Source organism: Bacillus rossius, chromosome 8 (genome assembly GCF_032445375.1).
Source record: "Bacillus rossius redtenbacheri isolate Brsri chromosome 8, Brsri_v3, whole genome shotgun sequence".
Classification (NCBI taxonomy): Eukaryota; Metazoa; Arthropoda; class Insecta; order Phasmatodea; family Bacillidae; genus Bacillus; species Bacillus rossius.
This window is the reverse complement of record NC_086336.1, coordinates 59,054,296-59,082,050: the sequence shown is the minus strand read 5'-3', so window position 1 is coordinate 59,082,050 and position 27,755 is coordinate 59,054,296. Positions and strand designations below refer to the sequence as shown.

Here is a 27,755-nt window from a genome sequence, read left to right as displayed (position 1 = left end):
TTTAATTTTTTTATAACACTATTTATGTCCTTATATTATTTAATGGTGTATTTTAATATTTATTTCTTGTAACTTTTTAATAGTATACTTGGTTTATTTTACGTTAAGTACTCTTACTCTGTAGTGGGACGTATGAGAAGCAACGAGAACGATCTAGCGGAGTGAGGGGTGGTAGCAGAGGAGGGGGGTGACGTCAGCTGACGTGACGAGTGGGAGGCGGCTGCCAGCTGTTTGCGGGGTGGTGTGTTTTTGACCGCCGGCCGCGGAACTGCTCGTGAATCCCAGCCATGGGGAAGTTGTGTTACGTTACGTGAACAAGAATTAACGGCAATATGACGGTAATGCCATGGCACGTTTGGCGAAGCGAAAAACGTGGTGGTACACGAGCGCGCGATGGTGTGGGGCTTGTGCACGGGCCACAGAAGCATTGCGCTGCTAGAGGCGCAAATAGTGAGTGGGGTTTACGCCCGACCCCGGGAGTCTCCGGCTTCAGAGGTATGCTTCAGTACCAAGTAAGTGTGAGAACTGGATTTTAGTACTTTATTTTCCCGACTGGTACGATTTACAGAAGATGTGTATTGAAAACAGAGCGGCGACGGGATTTAGTGGTTGGATTATATAGGCTGAAGAACGTCATAATTTCGGTTCCTCCCCCCTCCTCCGTAATATACTTTTTTGGGACTTTGGATTAGAATTAATTATACTGCAAGAGTGTCTGTAAACCAATGTCGTTACACTGTGAATGTAATTATACAAATTTAAATGATACTTAGAATTTACCTTTTAAGTCCCTTTGCCTTTTTACGGTATTTAAGTTTAGGCATCTTTGATTTGGTAATTCATTATTATACCTATCACGATAGAGTTTCCAGGACTGTCGGTAAATTTAGTATGCTAATATATTTTTTTTGCGCACTTGCCAAATGTTAGACCAGTCGATGCGCGTCTGTTAAACTTAATTTCTTTACACTCTCAGTATCAGTATGTCAGTGGTGACGCGTACACGGGACTGGCGTGGTGAGTCAGAGCCTCCTAGATGGGAAGCCAGACCACAGATTTGTGACGTCAGCGCTCGACGTCCGACAGCAGGTAGAAGCTCGGGGCGGCTAGGCGGGCGGCCAGGACTGTTTACTACCCGCCGCTACTGCAGCTCTGTGACACTGCCGTTCAAATGTTCACTACCTTGTTCGAGGAAGTGAAAAGGTGGAAAGTCACAACAATATTTTTAAGGGATACTTAAAAAATAGTATCCAAAATATTACATTTATTTTAAATCCCTGCATATGTTATGTCTTAAAATTGCGAACATTTACATAATTGAGTTTTTAAAAGGGTTCCAGGAAAGTGTACAGCTAAAAACGTAAAAAAATATTTTTTAGACACTCAACACATTAGTCACATTGCAATATATTTTACATGTGGGTGGCAGGACATTAAAACTGTAAGGGCTTCAGCAAAGTTTGAAGTTCCGTGAATAAAGTATAAAATATATAAACTGTACAGAAATACTCTAGTACAAATTATACTCTATGAATAATGTACCTTAAGTCACAAAACCTAGTAAAACATTTGTTAAAGAATAAAATCTCAATAGAAAAAAAATACAAACCTATTTATCTAGTGTTTTCAGTTTACGCCTTGTCGCATTCTTTGCACTGAAAAGCTTATTCCTGACTTTACAATAGTTGTTCAGAAATATATTGACTGATGATCTTATAATATCCTTGAGGATTTTCTCGGGTTCATGAGATTTTTCACAACATTCTAAATCTAAAAAAAAACATGTTTTCTCGGAGAACATTTTCAGTAAGGGAACACTTAACGACATGCAATACAATGTTATGCTATATAACAGATATTTAATAAATATATAAATTACCAACTTAATCTGGGATAAGGTGTCACGAGTTACTTCCAGTCACCCACGTTAATGTGTATGTAGGTATGGGGATATTATTTTTTTTACGTACTACTTAACATACGTGCCAATATGATTATGACTGCTCCAAATGTTTGGTGTTTTAAGAAAGGTTATCACTTATAAGCGTATTTTTTATGTATAAGAACAATTGAAAGAAGGCCTAACGAATATTTGGTAACAAGAGCTCTTAACGAAATGAAAATCAGCTCAAAATTACTTTTAACATTTGGTAAAAAAAATTATAAAGATGGTTATACATAATGTAATTTGGCATGTGAAAGTTTGCGTACACATATTGAAAATCTACAAGAATTTAATTTACTGTAGAACTGCGGAATATATTATTAAAGATGAGATAAAACTTAAAAAGAATGGCTGACATAAAATAAAACTTATAACGCATGAGTTCTACCAATATACGCCAATTTTAATTGTAAACTGATTGCACAGAATATTGAAGTCCTATAATGACGTACTGGTTTTGTCATTTAAATAAAGAACCACTGAGTATTATAACGCGATCTTTGAGTGTCATAAAAGTAAACTGTATTTAAATTCGACCATTTTTTTTTAAATATTGTGAGGGCATAATAAGTACTTAGCCAATGAAAATTAGTTTCGGTAACCGTTCTTTACGGCAAAGCAATTTTCCAGTAGGTACTGCAAAACAAAATAAATTTTAACTAAAAAATATTTGACAAATGTCCACTTACGAAAATAAAGGTGAGGGCCTATCGTGAATTAGATTTAAATTTTCTTTATATGTGGTTAACTGTCAACCAATATCTAACAATAAATAAATTAGATAAATACATGTCATTTTTAGACTGCACTTTTATTTACTGTTAAGTCTCATCGTAATTTTTTTAATCATTACTAACGGGGAAAAAGTTACTATCATAACTCACAAACAATACATTTTAAAGAAATTTTAAACTATTTTTAAAGCTTATGCTGATGAATGTTGTCGGTAATTACATCATTTTACATACCCTACATAAGGGTAGAAACACACATACAGCGGCGCGGCGCGGCGCGACGCGGCAAGACGCGGCGCGACGCGGGGCGGGGCGGGGCGCAGCGACGGCGCTACACACAGACAGCGTTCCGCAGCGAAGCGGCAAGCAGCGCTAGTGTTCCAGACAGAACAGACCACAGCGGAGTGCAATCACACACCTATTCATTGGTATCATAATGTCGCTGTCGAAGGTGCGTCGCCGTATGTTTCTCGTTGAAAATACTGTTTTGAAGTACAATGTATTAACACAAAAAAGGAGACGATTGTGGATACATGAAATATGTGAAAGTAGATGTTATAATGGTGAATATCATCACCTTTTCGCGGTAGTGAAAAGACATCCGGACAGATTTTTCCAGTACATGAGAATGTCGCTGGAAACTTTTATGTACATACTTGATCAAGTCGGTTCCACTATTACGAAACAAGAAACAAACTGGAGGAGACCTATATGTGCTGAAGAAAGATTGGTGGTAACTATAAGGTGATTAAGACGTTATTTTTACTTTAACTATTAAGTGTTATCTCACAAATTTTCAATAGGTTCAAATTATTCGTATGGCACAGTTCTTGCTTTTCTTTGTTAAATAAATGTTATTTGAAACAATTAACGTTGTTACTCATGTGGAGTGACAAGAAATGAATCATTATGTAGGGACAGAACGACAAAAAAAAAATTATATGCCTTAACAAAGTAAATCAAGTTTTACTACTTACGTTTAAAAGAAAATCAAACGTGAAATACCATTACATAGATACCTACATACCACAATTGCGTTGTCATATTATAACCAGGAATTCACAAAGAAATATTAAATATAGTCATTAGTTATAAATATAAAAACACTGCTTGATATTTAAAACAAATAAAAAATTGTTGTACACTGCAACCATGCTAAAAACTTCAACAACTTAAATATGAGAAGGTCCTGGGAGGTATGACTGGTTGTTGTGAATTGGTAATTGTGTATAGTGACCGTCCTCCCCGTACACGTATCCTGTTAGCCCACCTTGATTAGTCTGTGTGCCTTCTATTTTATCTAACTCTTCAATAATCACACTTTGAATTCTGTTACGCACACGCAATTTTTGTCGCGAGGTGAAGTTATTCATATGTGGAATAATGCTCATACAAAAATGGTAGTCATCATTTTTCTCTTGCTCGTTTTCCTTTCGTAGGAATTCCAGTTTTTTCTCCTCTATTTGTAAGAGCTTCTGCGTGGCCACGTCCTGTGAATTGTCTCTTTTCCTTTTTCGAACAAGCTCATGAGTATCTGGTGTCCGAACTAACGTGTTTGGAGGTGTTTGCGGTCGATCTACTGTTCTTTCACTTGCAAACCGTACTTGTGTCTCCTGTCCTCCCTCATCATCACTGTTTCCTGCTGTATCATGGATTTCAGAAGCTGTCATTTCTTGCAAATTACCGCTCATCTGTGCTGGAGTCATCTGATCCCGTAAGAAGTGCAACAATGGAAAAAATGGCCAGTCACTTTCCTGTTGGGTAGCCCCATCAGCACCTGACTTCTTATCTCTTATTTTTCTCAGCTCCTTCCTGAATCGGTCTTTCAAATTCTTCCATTTCTTACGCAATTCTTCTGCTGTAACCAAAAAAAAAGAAAGTATGAGACGAATAAATATATTTCTGTTGCAATAATTTTCACATTTACATTACATGCAGCCAAAACATATAGTTGAGATAATTTATTTTTCAATGGCAGTGCATATGATAAGCATAATCTGTAACAATGTAAAATGTCAAAATTGTCTAAAATGGTTGATTTCTTACAGGTTCTTAGCAACCGGCGCTTCTTTCAGATCACTCGGATTTTCATTTCGAATGGGAGCCTCAACAGTAAGATGTATAGTTATAGACACATGCAAAGCTATCTGGCTTCAGTTGTTTCCGATTCACATGCCTGTACCCACACAAGAACGATTGAATGCCAGCAAAAGAGCTTTTTGGAACCGCTGGAATTTTCCTAATTGTGTAGCTGCAATTGACGGTAAGCATTGTATGGTGAAATGTCCACCACATAGTGGTTCACTTTATTACAACTACAAACATTTTTTTTCAATTGTACTGCAAGGATTAGCTGATGCAGACTACAGATTCATATCTATTGAAGTAGGAGGAAGAGGAAATCAAAGCGACGGGGGTACATTTTCAGGATCAGCATTGTACCAGCGCCTGGAAAGCAATACATTCAACATGCCTCCCGATGAAGAACTTCCAAACTCAAATGTGAAACTGCCTGTGGTTTTGATTGGAGATGAAGCGTACCCTCTAAAACCCTACCTTTTACGCCCATTTCCCCGAACTCATCTTGGCCCTGCTGAAAATATGTTTAATTATCGTCTGTCTCGAGCGAGAAGATGTGTTGAGTGTGCGTTTGGCTTATTGTATGCCAAATGGAGAGTGTTAAGTAAGGCAATCGAAACGAACGTAGAAACAGCTATTGACATTATTAAGTGTATTTGTGTACTTCACAATGTTGTGAGAGAAAGAGACGGCGAAAATGATCCTACTTTCAAGGAAGTTAGTCAATTTTCAATCCAGGAAGAAGATAACGGAAGAGAGAGAAGAAACAGAAGAAATAACAGAGCAACCCGACGTTCACTTTACATTCGCGAAGTGTTTAAAGATTACATCATGTCACATAGGCTCTTATAAAATAATTCAACAAAGTACAATGTACAGTGCACGAATCATTCGTTATATTTATCTGGAATGTCATAAAATGCCCTGTATACTCGAGGTATCTATATACAATATATAATACGTAGGTTGACTATAGGTAGCCTACATACACCTAGATTAATATTTGTGTCGAAATATGCTAGGCAATTACAAAAAATATGCTGTTAACAAACAATGTTAAAAAGTGTTGTAAACAATCTACATAGGGGTAGGCTAACTAATAACTCATTGAATAACATTTAATGTTTTTTTATTAACATATTTTTTTTCCACTTGGAAAACTTTTCATGTACGTTTCCGCAGCCATTAGTACATAAATAAGAAGGAATTGCTGTCTTGCCTACAACTAAATGTATGCAACCATGTATCTTATATGTTAACTCAGTGTAATGCTTAAAGGCAAACATTTAGAATATATTCAGTCAAAAAAGGCAATAATACTTTTAATTTACTCGTGGAAAATGGCAATGGTTTGCACACAAACGTATGCGTTTCACTCACTGCACAATAATGAATTGTTGCGGAAGAGTAAAATCTTTTTGACATAATTTTTATCTAAGCAGTGCATTTATAATGTGAACGTACTTACATATGCCTAATATTAACTAATTACAAAGAAACCGTTTATTTATTATGTAATGTTTAGTGCAGATAGGTATACATAAAAAATTATTCAAATATTACGACTTTCAAGCTTACACAAAATATGATTGCAGTGTACTTACTATCAGACTCCAAAGCTGATGCAACTTCTCCCCACAATTTATCTATCACACCTCGATTGTGATGCTGGCAATTTTTCACTTGCCACAAAGGCTTTCTGGCGAACACTTCAACAATTAGCTGCTCTACATCCATCGCTCTGCCGCTCCTGCCGCTCGCAAGAAACAAAATGATTTGTTTCTTCAACTGCCGCTACGCACCGCTCCGCTCCGCGCCGCCACGCTCCGCTGCCTGTATGATAATACTCATGCTAATACGACAGTTTGTTTTCAAAGCGGCAGTCGCTCCGCGTCGCGCCGCGCCGCGCCGCTGTATGTGTGTTTCTACCCTAAGGCGTTATAAACGACAAATGGTTAAACTGTTGTTTGCTTAAAAAACATAGAATTTGTTCAATACTTCCCGGACTTAATCACTATGATGGAGAAGAAAAAAATTGATCTGTAAATTATGTTACAAAATGTAAAGCTAAATATTTGACTGTAAAGCCGGAATTACAATAACCCGTCGCGTCCGTCCGTCATCCGTTCGTCCGTCAGATGCCGAGCGATTTACAACACTCCGTTTATCCGTTAAATATATTTAACCTTATACACGCTGCCAACTGTTGAAACACCTTCGTTTTGGAGGAAATTTACCTGGTATAATTAGGTCAGTTTTTTAATAATGTAAGCTATTAGCTTATAGCTTATTATATACGATCTTTTCCACTCCAGCATTTATTTAAACATTTTCTGCGCTACCTAGCGTAATTATTACACTTTTGTAAGTCGGACAATTCTTGAAAACGTGATCAAACATGTTTGAAAAAAAATATGTAAGCATCTAAAAAACTAAACAAACTTTAGTGTCTATAATTTGTAAAAAAAAAAAAAAAACTTGACATGCAAAACACTTGCAGACATTTGGTTGTTATAATTTCATCCGTCCGTCCGTCAAAAATATGACGTTACCAAACTTTTGACAAACGGATGGATGACATTTTTCCGGCCATCCTATTGGCAGCAGGTCACGTGATTGACGGACGGATGCCGGACGGACGTGACGAGCTGTTGTAATTCCGGCTTAAAAATAAAAAAAAATAAAATGTCCCCATAATGTCAAAAGCTCCTGTAGCAAAACCTTTGTGTGTCGTAAATTTCTCACTTGCTTGCAAATAAAATTTTTACAAGACCTTCACTATTGAATTACCACTTTTCAAAGGCAATAGCTGATTTAGCCTATATCTTTCAGCTAACTTAATGGTTTTGCGACTTGATAATAAAATATGATTTACGACTAATACTAATTATACTAGTAACCCAAATTTATATGTTTCTCTTTCCCTGCAGTACATTAAAACAGTGAAGTCTACTGACAGCCTAAAAAAAGTCTCACTCGCCCTATTAAAAATAAATTTTCATTAATAATTAGTTATAATATGTTTGATAGTTGTTATAATTGGATACATTTTGAAACCTAATAAATCCGGAAAATATTACCATTAGAGGCGAATTAACAATTTTTTACAAACATTTATGGGACTATTATTTTATAAGTAGCCTAAGTATAATTAAGGAAATCCGAGTGATTTCAAGTTAAATTCACACTTTCCATACCATTTGTTACCGCAGCGAAGGTAGAACATAGTACTAAATAAATGGTAATAGGTCGTTCACTATAAATTTCTAGATAAACATTTGACAAATTGTCAGGTAATCACTATAAATACTTCAGCATTAACAGCAGTTACCTTACTAATTTAGCGGTTCAAAGCTAAATATCAAAAGATTTCCCGGGTATTGTGCAACAGTCTACAAATGAAATCGGCGCTAGTTCACCAAAATGTTAAGTTTATCGTAAACGAAATTTACACATTTGTGCGAAGTCAAGAGAAAGGCAGGCTATAAAAAGAAACTTGTACTCATTCGTGAATGTTTCGTTGGTGTAAAGCCATTTTTTCTCTTAAGACTTCGTATCCATATCGTTCGCAAATTTTCATCCGTCGGGAACCGAAATACCGCCACCTGTGGTCCACTTCTGTAATTGCCGCGGCCCGTCGCTACACTGCACTTTGACGACATGTTTTATTTTAACAAAAAAAACTGCATACTATAAATCTCCATCGTTTTTCTTTCGCCAAAATTTCACCCACGCACGGTTACTACAGCCTGCTCAGGCCTGCTCCTCACTCACTGCTGTTCAAACGATAACTGTATTCTCCCTCCGTGTTGGAATGCCAAGGGCAAAGGACGTCGCGTGCTGACGTCATGACCTGCTCGAGCCCTCGTGGTCTGGCTTCCCATCTAGGAGGCTCTGGGTGAGTGCGGACGTGTGCAACTACCCCGGTATAAGGGAAGGCGCCAGCAGTGCTGATAAAGTCTCAGGGCTCAGGACACAGCCAACTGTCTGGTCAGCTAAGCGAGGTTACAAGGGCTGAGGCGGTGACTATGCTGGGTTGGTGGCCCCCAGCCACTGGTCATTGTCGAAGCACTAGTACCCTCCCGGTCAAACAAGAGGGAAGGATCCCTAACAGTTCTGTTTTAAATAAGCTCTGGAATGTTACTCCCACCCTACCCGTAAGGGCGCATATGTGGGAGGGGAACGTGAGAATGCCGGCCGTAAGGTCGGAATAATCTGGCTAGAACTCCTCGAAGTGTCGAACCGCGCTGAGGGACTGCAGCTGTGCTCCTCGGAGCACATTAACATACTCCCGGAAGCTCGTCTTGTCTCTGTGTCGGGGGCTGGCGCTCTTCATCTACTTTGTGCGGGCGAGATGAACCTCCCCTCCCCCCCCCCCTCACCATTTCAAGTCGTGCACTGCTAAAAATTTCCACCTTAAATTTACAAATAACGCTGGTTACTACGCGTTATCCAGGAACCTCGGTAAATTAATCGACGTACTCGTAAATTTACGAGTACAAAGTCAATTTCTAACATTCTTACATTTACTGTGTATGGGAAAAAAATTGCATTAAAAAATAGTTGATACACATGCAATAACTCACTTATTTCTTCCACTTGTGCGTTCGCCCTGTTCGTAACGGAAAACAGAATTAGCCGTGTTCCCGATGGGAAAGTATTTGATCCTCATTTTTTTTTTGGAATCATCAACAACAAAAAAACGCTTATACAACTGACTTGTATTTATAAACAGAAGCCTATATACCAATTTACATTTTTTATAACTTCAAAAATTGACAAACTTCCATAGAAATTTTCATCCTCTATTTAACCCCCCTTAGGGAATTAATTTCTGAAAATCATCTTTTTTATCGCTCACCTACGTTATATATTGGAAATTGCAGGTGTTGTAACAGCTCACCTTGCATCATCCAATGTAACATACTAAGCTTCACCGGTATTTTGCTTTTTTTCCCCTAACTCCTCAAAAAAAGGAAAAAAAGGGGGGTAAATTATCCCCTCTACCCCCATCCCTGAGTTCGCCAATGGCAACCCTAGTTCAAAGGATTGCCTCCCGGGTTCTCATTATAATTAGTTTGCTGTCGCGCGCAACATTATTATATATTTTTTGTATTTAATTCGGGATGCCGGTGCGGCCTATGTACAGCTCTTATGCAAACCGCCCTCGAAGACAGTCCGCGGAGAAAATGACGACGTCGACATACACGAGTTGTGCACGCCGGTGGGTGGACGTTATTAGCATGGCGTGTGTTCAGGGGCGCAAGGGAATTTTCCCCCCCCCCTTCCGAAACCTTGAAGTGGGGGCAAACGGTGGCAAAGAAAGTGCTGTGTAATCAATTTTTAGATAATAAAACTGCTTAAATAGCACCATTTTCCACCTTGAAATACAAATTTTCCCGGGGGAGGACCCCCGGACCCCCCGATTCTTTATGAAAAGGTATATTGCCCCCCCCCCCCCCGGAAATTTAGTTGTTGCGCCCCTGCGTGTGTTGAGAGCCCCGCCTGCCCGGACGCGCGCGCGGTGCGCATAGCTTCAGGAAAAACAACGCGATTTAAAAAATACTCAACACATCCGAGTGGGTTCTGCTTACGAAAAGTATTTAAGAGTTCGCCGAGGGCCGAAAAGTACTTTTCATTTCGGATTAAAAGTTTTTAAACTGTATTTTTAGAAGATTTTTAAAAATGGCAAAAAAACGCGTGTTTTCCGAGTAATTTTTAGGCGTAAAACAACCGGTACAGATTCTTGAAAGCACTTGAGGGACCTTCATCTTGATTTCTCCGCAATATAATGTTACAGTCGCCGCTTATATAGTTATACTGTGACGATGGGAAGACTGCGCACCAGTCCAGAGCCTTGCGCTTAGAGGCGATACCGCGCTAGGAATACCAGCGAGCGTCGCGCTTATCATGATGGCGGACGCCCTGGCAATAAATTATTCCTGCACTCTAGCAGGGAAAAATCAAACTAATATGGTGGATATTTCTGCCCATACTGAATGTCACAAGAAACCTCCACAACAGACCAAAAATATATATATTAACACACAGAAAATAAGCCAAAATGTGGCGATATAAAAATATTGGGAAAAAATAAAAAAACATAGACAGCACAGATATTATCTTTGAAAGATTTGTACAATGGGAGTGCATGACTTGATGTAAGCTTTTGGACATACGCCATTGCTAAGCACATGAATGTCTGTAGAAGAAAACTACAAAAAACACAATAGAAAAAAAAAAACGAAAAATGTGTTCGTTTTCGTACCATGTGCGTCTCTGCCTGAGGACGGGAGCAGATAGCAGTTCCCGAAACGTCGCTTGTTTCTGTTTTAGAAAACTATTGTGTTTGTTTCATCTTTTCGTTTTGTCGTGTTTCTGTCTCGTTTCAACTGTTGTGCTGAATTTTTTTGGGTTCAATATTTTTGTGCTGTCATCATTTGTGGGTTTTTTTTTCGTTCTCTTCTGGTTTTGGAAAACTATTGTGTTTGTTTCGTCTTTCGTTTTGCTGTGTTTTTGTCTCGTTTCAACTGTTGTGCTGAATTTTTTTTGGGTTCAATATTTATGTGCTGTCATCATTTGTGGTTTTTTTTTTTTCGTTCTGTTAGTCCATTTTTCTTTGTTTTTCTTTGTTTGTTGACCATATTACTGTTATGGAATATTATGTGGTGTTTATATCCTGTTGACAAGAGCAATTTTTTACTTAATTTGTGTTTTTTTGTCTTTTGTGTTTTTTGTAGTTTTCTTCTACAGACATGCTTGTGCTTAGCAATGGCGTATGTCCAAAAGCTTACATCAAGACAGCACAGATAATTTCTTGGAAGGAATTAGTCAAAAATTATTACAGCACAGACGGACCCAGAGGGCTAACAACGACGAGACAGTAGCAACAATAACAATAACAACGAAAATGACCTTAAACAACACAGCGACAAACAGAAAAAAAAACCAACGATGATGCTAAAACAGATAAAATTGATAACACAACGACAACAGAGAGACGGACAGGCGAACGCAGCGATTTTACAAAACATTTATTCTGGACACGACGACGGCACAGGCGGACACAGAGGCTTCCTAAGAAAACAGTTGCGACGTTTCGGGAACTGGGATCTGTTTCCGTCCTCAGGCACTAACATCGCCTGATTTTGTTTGGCTTGTTTTATGTCTGTTTTTATATTTATAGGCTATATATATATTTTGTCTGTTATCTTGGTTTCTTATGACACACAGTGTAATCAGTAATGGCGTATGTCCAAAAAATCTTTTTAAACCAATCTTCCCCACGTTTAGAATTATTCAAAGAACGTAGGGCAAGTGTACCGAATATGAGACCCTTTTTTAAAAATAATTATATTTTGTTATTAAAACCACTATTGGTAGATTTATTTATCTTAGATGATATATAATGTAATGCACTTTAACTTCAAAACAAGATTGAGCACTTGTATTAAAACAGAAAGTAATTAAACTAAGAAATTTAAAAAATGCGAAATTTTATGACAACAAAAATGCGTTCCTAATATGAGACATCCCCTACATTATGTTCCAAATTCCTTATTTGATATCAATTAGTCACTTTTCGCACTTTTGTTTGTTACACATAGGACACACAAAACATGGATCAGCTCCGCAATCTTCATGAGCCCACCCATAGCACTTGAGGGACTGCCGCCATTTCTCGCCATGTTTGTCCTCTGAGAAAAGGCAGCCGCATAACAAACACTCTGCATCATCATCACTTTCAGATCCATCACTTTCATTTCAACTCTCATGCAGCGAAATATTTTCGTCACTGCAGTCCTCAGAATCTACAGCGATGAATGATTTGGTAGTTATCCGTAATTTGTCCGTGTTGCGAGATCTGATTTGTATAGGTCTAGCTTCGTTTCCTTTCTCTTTTCCAAGAACCAATTTCTTACGAGCTTCAGCCTTTGTCTTTCTTGCGACATTTTCATCCAAGCTGGTTTTGTATGGCGATGATGTGATAACATTAGCACTGCCACATCTACTGGATGTTTCTTTTGAAGGAAAATTTGGTAGTCGTTAGATATCTACAGGTCTGATAAAGGGCCTAACTGCACTGCTGCAACATGGCTGATCTGTCTGCATCGAAGTTTCTCTTGGGTGGCTCTGGTCTTCTCTACAAATGGCTGTATCTGAATTCTCTTGAGCTCCATTTTCTTATTTAGTTTCTTGGCCTTTTAACGATTCAGAGATAGCACCAAATTCATAATCACGAAATATGTTTCGGTTAAATGGAAACAGGCCTGTTTTATTAAAATAATTAACATATATTTCCATTGTTGCTGCTCTATGGTATGCATCACTGAAATGTTAAGCCACTGTAAAGTTTGTAACAACATGATTTAGGTTTTTCCGCAGCCTGTCTTCTACTTCTTGAGCATAATATGTCTTGAGATGGAACATAAAACCTACGTCCAACGGCTGCATCTTATGAGATGAGTGTGGAGGTAAGCAGATAATCGAAACGTGGCTTTTCCTGGCCTTCTCAGCAGGGCCTACATATCTAACTATGTTCTATTACAAAATTTTAAGATATTTTATATAAAATTAAACTTGTTAGTTACTGTTCTTACAGCGAGAGTATTATTTTAAATCTAAATCACCTAATATGAGACCCTTATTCCTAATATGAGACCCTATCTCAAATTAGGACATGTAAGTGGTCTCATATTAGGCACCTTATAATGGCCGCTACAAAACATAACAACAAGGCTGAAATTTTAAACTGCCATAGTTCCTTATTTATACACACGGAAGCTTACTTCACTGCTCATAAGAGAGTATGAATGGATAATTAATTAAAACGTACCTCTATGTTGATAATAAAGCTGCAAGATGCCACTCACGAAAACTCAAAATGAAGAATATCCTATAAACTGTTATTCTGGATCTCGCGCGCGTCAGATAAAAGTCTCACTGCATCCGTGGTCGGGAAATGGAGGCTGCTGGTTGTTCCAAGAGCAGCTGATAGGTAGCAGCTATTACTTGTCAAGATAACCAAGGGTCTCATATTAAGGCCGGGTCTCATATTTGGGTCACCTACCCTATATATGTGGGCTGCCATGGCGATGGGAGAGTGATTCTTAAAAAAAAAAAAAAAAAACACAGCCATAAATAAAATAATTTAAATGAGCAGTTTTTTTTAAAAACATCTTTATAGAATTCTCATACATGGAAGACTTTCTATACTTTCTCCAAATAATTACGTAAATTTTTTGCTATTGATCAGGTTTCCAAATGAAGTAAGGCTGGCAGGCATCGAACTGGGGAGGGAAAAAAAAATAAAGAAAAAGAAGGGAGTGAGTGTTCCACCAGTAATCATCTTTCTCGCGTGTGGCGCCATATTCCTGCTATTCCTGCCGTTCCTGCCATTCCTGCTATTTTGGCCGTCCTGGAAGACCGGGTTATGGACGCGGGAACACCAACAACCCTCATAGAGCAGGGTGAGAGGGGAAGGGGAGATATAACTTGTATATAATTAAAGTTTCACCCTAGTTCGTACGGTACGTCGCACGTCATAACCCTGGGTCGTCTGGCAGAAAATAAGTAGACCGAGCTCTTGACGACTACTGATTGCGAGATTATGGAGGAGGGGGAAGAAGGAAAAAAAAAAAAAAAAAAGAGGAAAAGAATTCGCGGTCCCAGTTCGCGATGGCCTGAAATTCAAATCATCGTACCTTTGGGCGCCTCCTGCAAAACTATCCCGCAGTTTACGTGGAGTTCTCTTGGCAGGGTTCCTGCATACAGGGAAAACTCAGGGAGTAGAAAATGTGTCTTAAGAACCTGCAAAAACACAGGGAATTTAAAATCTAAGTATTTTTTTCTTCATAAAATGTAGAATTGTAATTATTGTGCCGTGAATTTTTTTTTTTTTATGTGTAAACATCTTAGCTCTCGGTATACAACATTTTGGTAGGAGAATTGTGTTGAAAAATATAAATAACGGAATTCGATGAAAGGAAATGTGACACAGAGATGTCAGACCCACGTGTAGCAACATAAACCCTTATATAGTCGCTTTAGTAAATATTAGGGGACTATCAAATTTATTGGTGTGTCAAATGAAATTTTATGATAGTGAAACTACCCTGGAATATATTTTTTAACTAAAAAAAGTCATAGTAGATAGTAATACAAAAATTTAAATAAACTTATAGTTTAAAATACTGAAAAAACCTTTTATCTTTAAATGAACTAAAAAAAAAATTAAAAAAAATTATACAGCCAAATAATGCACCACAACTCGGTATAACTAAAAGTGTGAGGTTCTCTCTTCTTTTATTTCCTAATATTTTCGTATTGACAATATCCTAAAATTAGTGATGGAAAATCTATTACAAATCATATTGTTAGTACTGATAGAAAATTTCTGAAAATAATGGTGTACTTTATGATTTTGATTGTCCACTTGATCGTTGGATGGGTAAATTCTTAATGCTTTCTCGATCGAGAATTTTTTGGTGGCATCTGTAGAAATTTTTCCTAAAAGTATTGCAAGGTCCTCAAATGTCAATTCTCGAACTCTTAAAGAGTTAAAAATATTAATAAATGTACTGTCTCCTTGTTGCTGCATGTTTTGTTTAATCGAACGTTTATGGTTTTGAAAAACTAATTAAAAGGTGGAAGACTTATCGAAATTTGTGAGTTCTAAGTAAAATGAAAGCTCTTGATCATCTTATATGTCTACAGGCTTGAAATTCGGCAGGGATACACTTTATATTACATACACATTAACTGAGTAGGGGGTTTTTCCTAAATTAAGCCTCCAAAGCGGGTTATGGAAGCGTTAAAGATTTTAGGGCTTTAACCCCTCCTCCGGAACATTTTCCACCATAACCCCACTCTATGGATTGGAAACACTACACATAATAAAAAAAACACACTTTAAATTTTTTTGCAATTAAGGGTCATTAACCCCTCCTCATTCCGAGGGGGAGAAAGTTGTACCCCGGGCACATTTGCCACCATAAAATGATCTCGGAAACAAAATAAATAGAAAATAATATATTTCATTTTTTTTTTAACTTAAAGACTTTATCCTTACCCCTCCACCCGTCTTCCCTGTACAAATTTTGGGTCTTTAACCCCTTCCCCCCAGGGGTACAATCGACCCCGGGGTAAATTCTCACCATGCCCCGACACAAGAGCATGGTTATTATTCATAGCTAGAAATTAGTGGTTTTTTAACCCTCTGACCCCCCACTCCCCCTTAAATCTATGGTTTTAAGTTGACTACGAATAGTGGAAAATTTGCCCGATTGTGTATTGAAAACTGTGTAGGCTATCCTGGCGTCCACAGCCCTCGCTGATTGCAGCTTCCACAATCAGTTATGCTGCTAGAGACCGGAAAAATTCGCGAATTCATTTCGCGATAGGCTAAAAAAAACAAATAGTTATACCTCAGTGCTGCCTCTGCCATTGGATCACAAATCACCTGGATGACTCTGGGCCAATGAGAAACACCCGACCAAAGCTTTATCGAATCACAGGCTGCTACGTTGGGACGTCTCACAAGTAGAGACCGGAAAAATTCGCGGATTCATTTCGTGATAGGCTGAAATTCAAACATGTGTACAATTCTGCTGGTTCTGCTATTGGCTCGCAGTTTAACCGGAGCTCTCTGGACCAATGAGAGACTATCGACCAATGAAGCGTCGAATCACAAGCTACCCAGTGGAGACGCCTCACAATTTAGTACCCAACGAACACGCGTGTTTACTTGAGAAATGCAGAGGATAATGGAGGCTATCCTAGAGGTCATTGAATCCGCGAATTTTTCTGGTGCCTACTCACAAGACAGCAGCCAATGAGTGCGTGGTATTTGACCAAGTGTACGTAGAACTATGGAGTTCATCCTGGAGGTCACTGAACCCCCGAATTTTTCCTGTCCCTAGTTATGGCTTTGGTTATTTTTTTGTTTTTTTTTTCCTCTGTTATAAATTACGGTATCATAGAATATTTCAGTACGTTGATGGACATTTTAATGAACGAAGGGTCATTCGTAGTTCAGTACAACTGGATCTTCGTCTTGTAGAAACTAAGCTGTTCCGTTGTAAACAGGGCAGCATGCAAATACATTTTTGAAAGTTTTTCTTCTTCTTTTTTTAACACTTTAAGATTGTTTTCATGTTCGAAGCATATATACTGACAACGCAGTGCCCACAAATTCTCAAATTTCTTCCAGAAGATTTAACTACATGGATAATTAGTAACTGACACAGATTACGAACAATAAAATCTTGCTTCGAGGTAAAGTGTGTTTTTTAAAAGGTGTAGTGCCGGACAAGTATTGTCTGTCCCTCGTAGATTGTCTCAAATTTAACTTTTCTCAGAAGTAGTACCAGTGCTCCGCGTATCCTTTAGCGAACTGTTGTTCTGCTCGAAAGTTATTGTAAACAACTTTATTTATTATCATTGTTAGTTAACAGACATTATGTGTTTCTTTGTAAATGAAATTCGGGAAACAAGTGTGCACTGGCACTGCTTTTAAGAGCTGTCAATTTTGAGAAACGTTACTCGGCATATAATTTATTCCACGATCTAGTGAAATTTTATGACAGCTAACTTTATCAGCAACTAATTGATAGCTGACTAAGATTTATTTTCTAAGGAACAGGCTAGAAATAATTAATACATGTCGTTGGCACTACCAAGTATTTTGAACAAAATTAAAACAAGAATTGACAGGAATGGTTTGTATGAATATCCTGGATACTATAGACCGTCGCACGCTTAGATTGTAATACACGGTTTATTGCGCGCGCTGTTGCCAGATCTGTAACACGTTACGAAGAAGTTCAGGAGTTGTACTCCTTTGGAATTCTGAATACACGATGAGCATTTTAAGAATTCATTATAGTAATTTATAATTTTTCAGGCATATGCATAGTATCACGCTCATAAATCTGTAATAAATAGCCTCTTTTTAACTTAAAACAAGAAACAGTTCACACACATTCATTGATACGAATTCATACGAAAACTGTAATGTTCACGTGATAAATAAATAACATACAATCCCTTCAATTTCAAATCCCTTCTAATATTATAAATGCGAAAGCGTTTTTGATCTGTTTGTCCTTTCACGCAGCTACGGAGCAAGGTATACGATATGAATTTTTTTTCCTTCCATATAGATAGTAAATGGGCCGGAGAGTAACATAGATTACACATAACTATGAAATTACATCCCTAAGGTAGTGAAAAAGAGTTATATTCAGTTTTATAATAAAAAAAATCAGCGGAGACAGGTCGTAGTCTCACACACAGTAAGTTTGTGTAATATCACTCTATGTCCGCAACACGGTCATATACATAGTAAGGTCTGGCAACTTCATTTCCTTCTCCTTGGCGAAACCCGTCCGCTTAGAGAAGCTTGCGAACTAAAGGCGCTAGTAACAGTTTAGTTTAGTTCAGATGGCGTTGCCTTGAATTTGTAACATGCCTTCGTTTGGCGCGTCCGTCAGCGTCCGTCAGCGTCCGTCAGCGTCCGTCAGCGTCCGTCAGCGTCCGTCAGCGTCCGTCAGCGTCCGTCACGTCCAGACTGGGGTTACCTGCCGTCCCACAAAATGATGCAACGACATTGTGCAATCAGTGGGACTTCAAAATCCAAATTTCCCGTTTCGCAAATGTGTGTCCTGCAGATTTGAAACTCGGCAGTGATGTTCCTTATATCACGATGTGTTTAGCCCTTGGCAACGCCGGGTACTTCAGCTAGTACTTTCATTTTTGGAAACAGTGCGCGCAGAAAAAAAAAAATTGGTTGTCTGTAAAGTCGGTTTACGGACGATAGTTTAACGTGACAACGTCATAGCAAAACATTGATGAAATGATTGCATACTTTTATGAATAAAATTGAATCATTTTTATTGAATTATCACTATTTTGTATGGATACAAAGGAGTGAAATTAAATCTACAAATTTAATTAATAAAATTACTTTCATTTGCACTCATTAATTCAAATATGTTTATTACTTTAACGAAGAGATTATTTTAACTATAACTTGTATACATGTTTGCTATTTAACTTCTTCCAATCTGTGTTATTCTGTTAAGGATAGGACGATGATAGGAAAAGTAGGAAACGAATGGGAGTGTTTCAAGTTTAATGTGCCTCGAAAAAGTCAAATCGATGGTTGTTCCAATCGAGTGGAAGAGAGATAGATGCGGCGCAAGCGTACAATGAGCGCAACGGGACCCAGCGCAACGGGACAATGTGCGTAACGGGACACTTTTTCGTGCGTGCAGCCGGCGTTCATCGATTTATTAGACGTTGTCACGTCAAAAAAGGACATCGCTAACTGCAGTCGGCGCGTGTTAGATAGAGAAAGAAAGCGTCGATTTACTTTCTTCCACACAGCTATCCAGGATTGGGACGCTCTGTCGTAGCTTCATTACTGTTGACACGGGAAGAAGTTCTAAAAAACAAAACAAAAAAAAATCGCAGTCGATTTATTTCACTTAAGTAGATACCAGAAGTTGAGAAGTTTCGTGTTTTGTTTTTTGTTTTTCGCCGCGCTGATTGTTTGTGATGTACTTCCAGCTCCTACTTTGTTTCCAGAATCGTTGTCCGTGACTGAGGGGTCGCCCAAGGCCGCAAGCGGCGGAGCGTGCTAAGACCGCAAGTGCGGCTGGGATAAAAAAAAAAGCGCGCGCGTTTTTCGGGGGGCCCCGCGTGTTTGCGTTCCGCGCCGTAACGGTCCGTGCCCGTGTGCGAATGGTTCACACAGGGCCGGATTTAGGGGAGGGCAACCGGGGCGAAAGCCCCGGGGCCTCCACAAACGGAGGGCCCCCACAATAATTTCATATAATTCTTGTCTCCGATTATATTTATGTATTTTTTTTAAAATACTAAGAGAATCTACTTGATTTCACAATAAATTATTTATTGGAAAACTCGACTGAAAAAAATTGTTCATTTTATTTGTAAAATAATTTGGGGCCAGGGGGCCTCCGCTCCTCTGTTGCCCCGAGGCCTCCAGACCTCTAAATCCGGCCCTGGGTTCACCTGAATATCCAGGATACTATAGACCGTCGCACGCTCAGATTGCAATGCACAGTTTATTGCGCGCGCTGTTGCCAGATCTCTTAACACGCTACGAAGTTCAGGATTTGTACTCCTTTGGAATTCTGAGTGCATGAGAAACATTTTAAGAATTCATTATAGTAATTAAAAATTTTTTTTTAGGCCTATACCTAGTATCACGCTCGTAAATCTGTAATAAATAGTCTCTTTTTAACTTAAAACAAGAAACAGTTCACAAACATCCATTGATACGAATTCATACGAAAACTGTAATGTTCCACTTGGTAAATAAAATAATATCGAATGCCTTCAATTTCAAATCCCTTATAATATTATACATGCGAAAGTGTTTTTGTCTGTTTGTCCTTTCGCGCAGCTACGGAGCAACGGATACGATATGATTTTTTTTTGCATATAGATAGTTAATGGGCCGGAGAGTGACATAGATTACACACAACTATGAAATTACATCCTCACGTGACACTCGCGTCACAGTTGTTTCAAACAAAAACCCTTAAAACTTGTTCGAATACAAGTTAGAACAAATAAACTCGCCAAAGAGAACATTTGTGAAAATAAAGGCAGTGCCTTTCATGACATTATTGAGGTTAGAATTCCATCCGTCCGTCCGTCCGTCCGTCCTTAGAAAGTTAAAAGTTTGGCAACATTTTGACGGACAGATAGGTGGAATTTTTCCGGCCATCTGATTGGCTTGCAGGTCACGCGGTTGCCGGACGGATGCGACGGATGTTGTTGAATTCAACTTTTATCTCTTGAAACACTGTATAGGTCGACTCTTCGCCCGCCCCCCCCCCCCCCCTTACCATGGAAAACCCATTTCGCCCGTGACGATTGCGAGCGGGGCTTCAAGGTCGGAGGCCACGCAAGCGTGCCAGCATTCACCGCTCTTCAATCCGGCATTCTGCGGTTCGGCACAGCAAAAAAAATCACTCTCGACACTCGGGTCGACCTCTCAGTTTCTGAACGAAATTACACTACCCCTATGGGGCTTGAATTAAATGGGTGGCAGGAAATTCCGAAACAAGCAATTGATTATTGACGTGATAACGTCTTACAAAACCGATGAACGCCGGCTGCACGCACGGAAAAGCATGACTCATTGTCACGTTCCGCCTGAGCATGAGCGTGCAAGAACCGGCCAACCACCCTGCGAGAAAATCTTCTATGATATCAAACAGGTTAAGGCGGGCTTATTAACTAATTGTTCGTGATTATATTATAAACAAATTATTTAAATTAAATTTGCAAAAAAAACTGTAAATAATATTTGCCAATTAAAAAGTATGCAATTTTTCATCAATGTTTTCTTATGACGTTATCATGTAAAATTATCGTCCGTAAACAACCTTTACAGACAACCCCCCTTTTTTAAATTTATAAACATTGTTGACGGGCATAAACTAGGCGAGCCCACGGCGGTTGATTGTTTAGATTGTTTGCCTCTCATGAAGGCAATCCGGGTTTAATCCCTGGCGGGGTTAAACCTGGATTTTTTTCTCCCGTGAATTGGAAGCTAATCATCCAGTCGAATACCATAATCCCTTATCGTCTCTAACAACCCAGATGACGAGCCGTTGAGTCAATTTGTTCGTTCGTTCATTCATTCAAGCACGTGGTAGCAATTGTCAGGTGACGGCATGCAGTGATGTCGTCGAAGTCACTTTTTAACATAGCCAGCCATCGCTATATTGCTCCACCCAAAAAAACATTGCCTAAAAAGTGCTTGGAAACGCCTGGTGGTGATGATGATGATGATGATGATGATGATGATAAGAAGATCCGTCGTTAGAAACAGTCTTTCATGAAATAAAAGGCATTCAAACTTTTCCCATAATACAAACATTACACCTCTCCCAATTTTTTTGGGCGTCTAAAAAATATGGCGCAACTATTAGCTGAAGGGGGTGGGGGAACTTGCTTCACACAATTATCATGTAATCGTGCAGGCGTAGCCACCCCCTGCATTTAAGTGCAAGCAAAAAAAATATATACATTTAAATATATGTATAACAAGTTCTTTAAAAAAAACTGCTCCATGAGTTAATACTATGTGTACGCAGTTGTAATGTTGTACCTGACGTGACGTGTAACCCGCTATAAAACAGAAATCCGCAGGGAAAGGAAGGAAGGAAAAAAAAAAACACACGTGAACGTGATTTGTTTTGATGTGTCGAACCCGTAGAATGCCGGATTGAAGAGCGGCGACTGCTGACATGCTTTCCTGGTCTCAGACCTTGAAGGCGCGCGCTCGCAATCGTCACGGGCGAAAATGGTATCCTTGGAAAAGGGTTTTGGGGGGGGGGGGGGGGTTGAGTGGGTGGCCTATATAGTGTTTCGAGAGATAAAAACTGGACTCAACAACTTCCGTCGCCTCCGTTCGTCGCCACGTGACCTGAAACCAATCAAAATGGCCCGAAAAATTCCGTCTGTCCTTCCGATGTTTTTTTTCCCCCCCTCTAGCCCAAGTTAATCTAGAGTGTGTAAAAGGGAGGGGGGGGGGTTGTTCCTGGTTAGGGGAGGACCTAAGTGTGTCTCAGGCCGAAGCCTATACACTCTACCATGCGGGGTTTTAACCACGCAGAACAAGGGCGCGTGCATCGTGTGCTTATTTGGGGTTTATTGGCTGCGATTTGGCGCCATGGCTGGCGCTAGCCTAAAATCGAACTTAAAGTGACCCGGGTAAAACCTGCACTGACACAGGGAAAAAACCTGGGCCCGGTCACGAGGGGATAAAATTAATCATGCATCAATGCAAGCAAGAAAACAACTGGACAAGAGGGAATAAGGTCCAGGTAAGAAGAGTTGGGCGGGGCAGAAAGAATCAACCATGCAGGGGTTGGGCGCTTGGGCCTTGCGGCCCGCATTATTTGTTAGGCACACCTGGGTTGTATTCACCAGGGGCGCATGACTTCACTCTTCAGCTCAGCCCAGCTGCCCAGGCAGCCACCTGTAAAAAAAGGAAATGGGCAACCTTGCCATGCTTTAACTTTCGACGGACGGACTGACGAATTAAATTATAACCTCAAAACTGTCTGCAAAGAATTGTATTTATTAAAAAAAAAGTATTTTAGCTTGTTTTTTTTTGCTAAGCTGCTTCCGCATTCTGTTTTTAACTTGTCTATGAACACTTTTCAAGCTTAAAATTCGAAGGAAAAAAAATTATCTGAGACACAAAAGTAATTAAATAATGCACGGTTACTCGAAAATAAATTTTGAATAAATGTTTCAGAATTTTGTTGGATTAGTTATAAGTGCTTAGCGTACTTAATAGGCAAACTGGTACACTTTTACAAGATAAATTTCCTCTCAAAAATTTAAGCCCTAAACTTTAATGGCTGCATCCAAGTAGATAAATATAGCGAAGGTAGTGCAGAACGTTGTGAATTGCTCGACTTTTTGACGGACGGACGCGGCGTATAATAATTATGAGCCCAGCTTTATGCGTACGTCCTATTTCGAGGAGTTAATTCTCCCACGCTTCCCCCCTTCCCCTTCCTCTAATATCCATAACCTGCTCTGCACTAAGATGGCTGCCGAGCCCAGTTAGACTCTTGGTTGCGTCAGCCCCGAGCACAGATCCACGATCGTTCGGGTTGTTTACAGATCGTATCCCCTCTCCTCCCACGTTCCGCAACCCTCCCCTGACGTCCCTCCTCTCTTCGGTGCCTACGGCAACTGTCACCCCTCTGGCCGTCGACGCTTTCCAATCTCTTCCCCTGGTGGCAGTGTCTGTCCTAAACATAGAAGGAGGGGGGGGCAGGACCATTTACCTTTGAGGGGACCTGATACCTTACCAGAAGGGGCGTTACCGGGATCTGGGAGGGGAAAGAGATGACTATCAAAGGAACGGAGTTCGCGGGGAAGGGGGGGGGGATTTTGAAAATTAAACTCTTTGAAACAACATTTTTAGCAAAGCTGGAACTTAAATTTTGATTGTGGTTATTTGTTGTAAGAAATTTAAATTTACTTTCAAAATCAATTATATACTCAGGTTAGTTTAAAAAAAAAAAATGTTACCAATCAAACTCTGTTGAAATATCATCATTAAATGAGACAATAAAAATTCTGAAAGATTTTTTTCGAATGAACAATCATGAACACCTTATTGAAATCGAAAGGTATTGACCACCACTTTAAATCCCATGCTAGTTACAGTTTTGGGGTTCTGTTTCTCATTTATTTACATCATTCTTCATAGGAAACTTGACAAACCAGGAAAATAAAAATGAAGAGAATGATGTGGAGTCCTGCTAGGCACGGGGCCGTGCTAGGCACAAGGCTCTGTTAGGTGTGTGACCCTGCTAGGCACGAGCCCCTGCTAGGTGCAGGGCCCTGCTAGGAATGAAGCCCTGCTAGGCACGGGGGTCTGCTAGGCATGGGGCCCTGTTTGGCACGGGGGTCTGCTAGGCACGAGGACCTCCTAGGCACGAGGCTCTGCTAGTCATGGGGCCCAGCTAGGCATGGGGCTTTGTTAGACGTAGACTTCTGCTAGGCACGAGGCCCTGCTGGGTGTGGGGTCCTGCTAGGCATGAGACTCTGCTAGGCACGTGGCCCTGCTAGGTGCGGGCCCTACTGGTACGGGGCCTTGCACGAGGCCCGCCTACTTGCTGTTTTGAAAACTTAAAATTTTTGGGAGAAGTTACATGGCAGACTATACCATGTTTCAATCATTCTCACGCTAGATTTTATGTAGGCTTAAGAACAATTCTGATAGTGGTTGAGTAAAGTAACTTTGGAAATAAATTCTTGAGTTCATTTTAGGATCCTTTAACTTACAACCAAGTCGTAGACTCACCAATTGCACATAAAAAACAATTTTGATTACTTTATTGCAGCTGAAAGTGGTACTAATATTCATTCCTTAAAAATTAATGTGCCTCTACTTCTGCTTTGATCGAGTTGGTGTGGGGCAAATGGATAAGAACAGCTGATTAGATAAAATCTGCAAACAACATTTTGCGAGAAGCAGGGAGAACTCGCTCTCTGTTATACCCCATTTACAAACCATCCCCTTTACATAATCCTTTTAAACAATAGACTTTTAAGAAAGTAGAAAATTGTGTTTATTTATTTGAGGATGGGCTACAAAATAAAACACTTGCACATGTATTTATTTGACCTAGCACCAATATAGGAAAGATCTTCTGTCCTACTAACAAGTAAAGTTGAAAAATTGGTTTGTATATGAATGAATGGACTTAACGTCGTCAACATATGAGCTGTTAGAGATGATAAGGTGATGTTATGAGACAGGAGCATTAATTTTCCACTCACAAAATAAAAAAAAATTATCCAGTTTTAACCCTGCCGGGAATGAAACCCAGTCGGGGTGCTGTGATGAGAGGTAAATAATCTAACCACTCTTATCACTTTGGCCTCACCTGATGTTTATTTGTGCGGGAGGTTTATAATGTCTATAAATTAAACTAGTTGACAACATTAAGCTAGATGTGTGAAACAATTATCAGTAGGGAAGTAAATACATAAGCCATTATTTAAAACATTCATATGGACATACACCATTGCTGGTGTTCGCTGTATGTCATACAATCACAGGAATGGACAAGAAAGATGAATGCACAAACACAGAAAGACAAGCCAAAAATCAGCCGATGTCAAATGTTGAATGAATAGACAGCACAGAGAATTCAGTAAAAGGAATTAGCCACAAAAAAATATCACAGCACAGACAATCACAAGGGGCTGATGACGAGACAAATGTAACAGGAACAGAAGGGAAAAAAACAGACAAATAACAATTTTGGACAACACAGCAACAAAAAGACAAACCCAACAAAAAGGATAATCAGGAAAACATGATGGCATCACACATGAACACTGTAGGCTTCCTAATTTTATACAACAGTTGCAAACTTTCGGGAAATGACATCTGTTGCTGTGATCAGGCACAAACAGACACATTATGTTTCGTGTGTTGTATTGCAACATGGAATAAAATCATGATTGTTTGGTTCAGTTTTGTTCTTGTTTGGTGACGTGTGTGTGTTCTTAAATATGCTTGCAGCCATAGCCCAGGAGTTCAGCAAGTCACCAATGAACAATACAGTGTATGAGGATGACGTCGTGCGGTTTATGTGCCAAATTGACTCTGTTCCGAAAGCAGTTATTTCGTGGGAAAAAGATGGAGAACCTCTACCTCAGGATAGCAGGTTAGTTATTATTTATATATTTATTTATACATACACATATCTTTTACTTTAATTATGTGCATGCCTACTACAGAAATTTTATCCATCCATTCACTTCTTACTGTCTTATCTGTAATTGATTATAACTGTAACTCTAATGAAAAAAAAATTGCCCAGAAATTCCGAAGGTCCTACTTATTGGCCGAGCTAATTGTCAAGACTGTCTACTGGTCATATTGTCATAAACACACAAAACCACTTAATGTCTACTAGCTCATGAAATTTATTGTTATCGAGGAACGGTCAGAAATGTTATTTGTATGTCTAAAATTGTGTTGATTATGGATTTTACTTAAAACTATGAGCTGGTAATAGTTTAGGAGTGACGTTTAAAATTACAATTTTCTGTAGTATCTACATAATATTAGTATTAAATAGTATTCATTGTAGTTTGCAACCCTGGAAAAATGTGTTTTAATGGTAAAGAGTGAATTTAAAAATAATTTTTTTTATGAAAGCACAAATCATATCCATTAAAGTGCATGAAACATTTTATTATTATCCTGAGTTTGCATATTAATGCTTTTGTTTGAGCTAAGTTAAAATGCTGAAAGGTATAATTTATAGATAATTAACTATTATTTTAACGCTAGACGTGTGCCCAATGGGAAAGTATTTGATCCTCATCTTTAATGAATTACGAAAAATGCTGATGCAACTTGACTTTTATTTATAAACAAAAGCCTAAACACCAATTACAATATTTCTAACTTTTGAATATAACAAACTTCCATACAAACTTTCATCCCCTTAGGGGATGAATTTTTCAAAAATCCTTTCTTTAGTGCTCAACTATGTTATCAAAGGAACTCTTATGCAAAATTAATGATTATAGACTCACCGGTTTAAGCTGTGCGTTGTCTGCGAGTCATTGAGTGTTAGTTTTATTACAATCTTTTTATTTGTCATGTTTGTCAACAGCAAAATCACAATTAATTGTTGTGTGCATTCTTTATCAGATATGTTATTAAACACTGAATAAAAAAAAATAAAACAATTGTTTCGCTCAGTTATAGAACAGTTGCAGACTTTTGTTTGCAAGTAAATAAATAACGTAATTAAATGGTATGTTATAATAGGTGCCTATTGTATAATTTGTTACAGGTATTTAATAATAGAGCCAGGACTTCTGTACCTGTCCAGAATAAAGTTTTCTGATGCTGGCACGTACAGGTGAGTAGAGCTAAGCAAACAATCATATTTTTATATGCACAAAGTTCCTCCACATTGGTTTTTTTTTGGAATGTCATATTAACATTATGATAACATGCACATTTGCAAAAGTTTTTATGGTTAACAACTGATTTTGCAAACACCGTAAAAGTGATGGAGATTTATTTTTTACCCAAATCATATAATTAGTTGGAAAGAAATTACTTTTTATAATTGCGTAGAACTAAATTCTATAGCATTCAAAGTAATATAGTTGAAAATTTCTTTAACACTTTTTCCTATTTTATTTATTTATTGATTTATTTATTTTTTGCCAGGGTCAAACGCTTTTAAGTTCCATAACCAGATGCTCAGTTGTTATTTAAAATACACAATGCATTTATTTAATCATTTACATCACAAATGCCATCATAAAAAAGCAAGCATGTATACAGTAACCTGATACCTGTACACTTTAAATTAAAAATTAAATGAAATTAAACTTCTGTTGTTAGTACACTCCAAATTATTGGTGGAAGTGAGATAAAAAATGTAACAACT

The 27,755-nt window shown here is 38.7% G+C and overlaps 1 protein-coding gene across 2 annotated transcripts in view; it reads left to right on the top strand.

The window, feature by feature from the left end:
* Positions 1-27,755, top strand: part of LOC134535037 (protogenin B-like) — a 220,650-nt gene that overhangs the window by 151,397 nt on the left and 41,498 nt on the right. For both annotated transcript variants that reach the window (XM_063373870.1, XM_063373869.1), the window contains exons 4-5: positions 25,859-26,003; positions 27,147-27,215. In XM_063373870.1, coding sequence (XP_063229940.1) covers positions 25,859-26,003; positions 27,147-27,215 — 214 coding nt within the window. The remainder of the gene's footprint in view (positions 1-25,858; positions 26,004-27,146; positions 27,216-27,755) is intronic.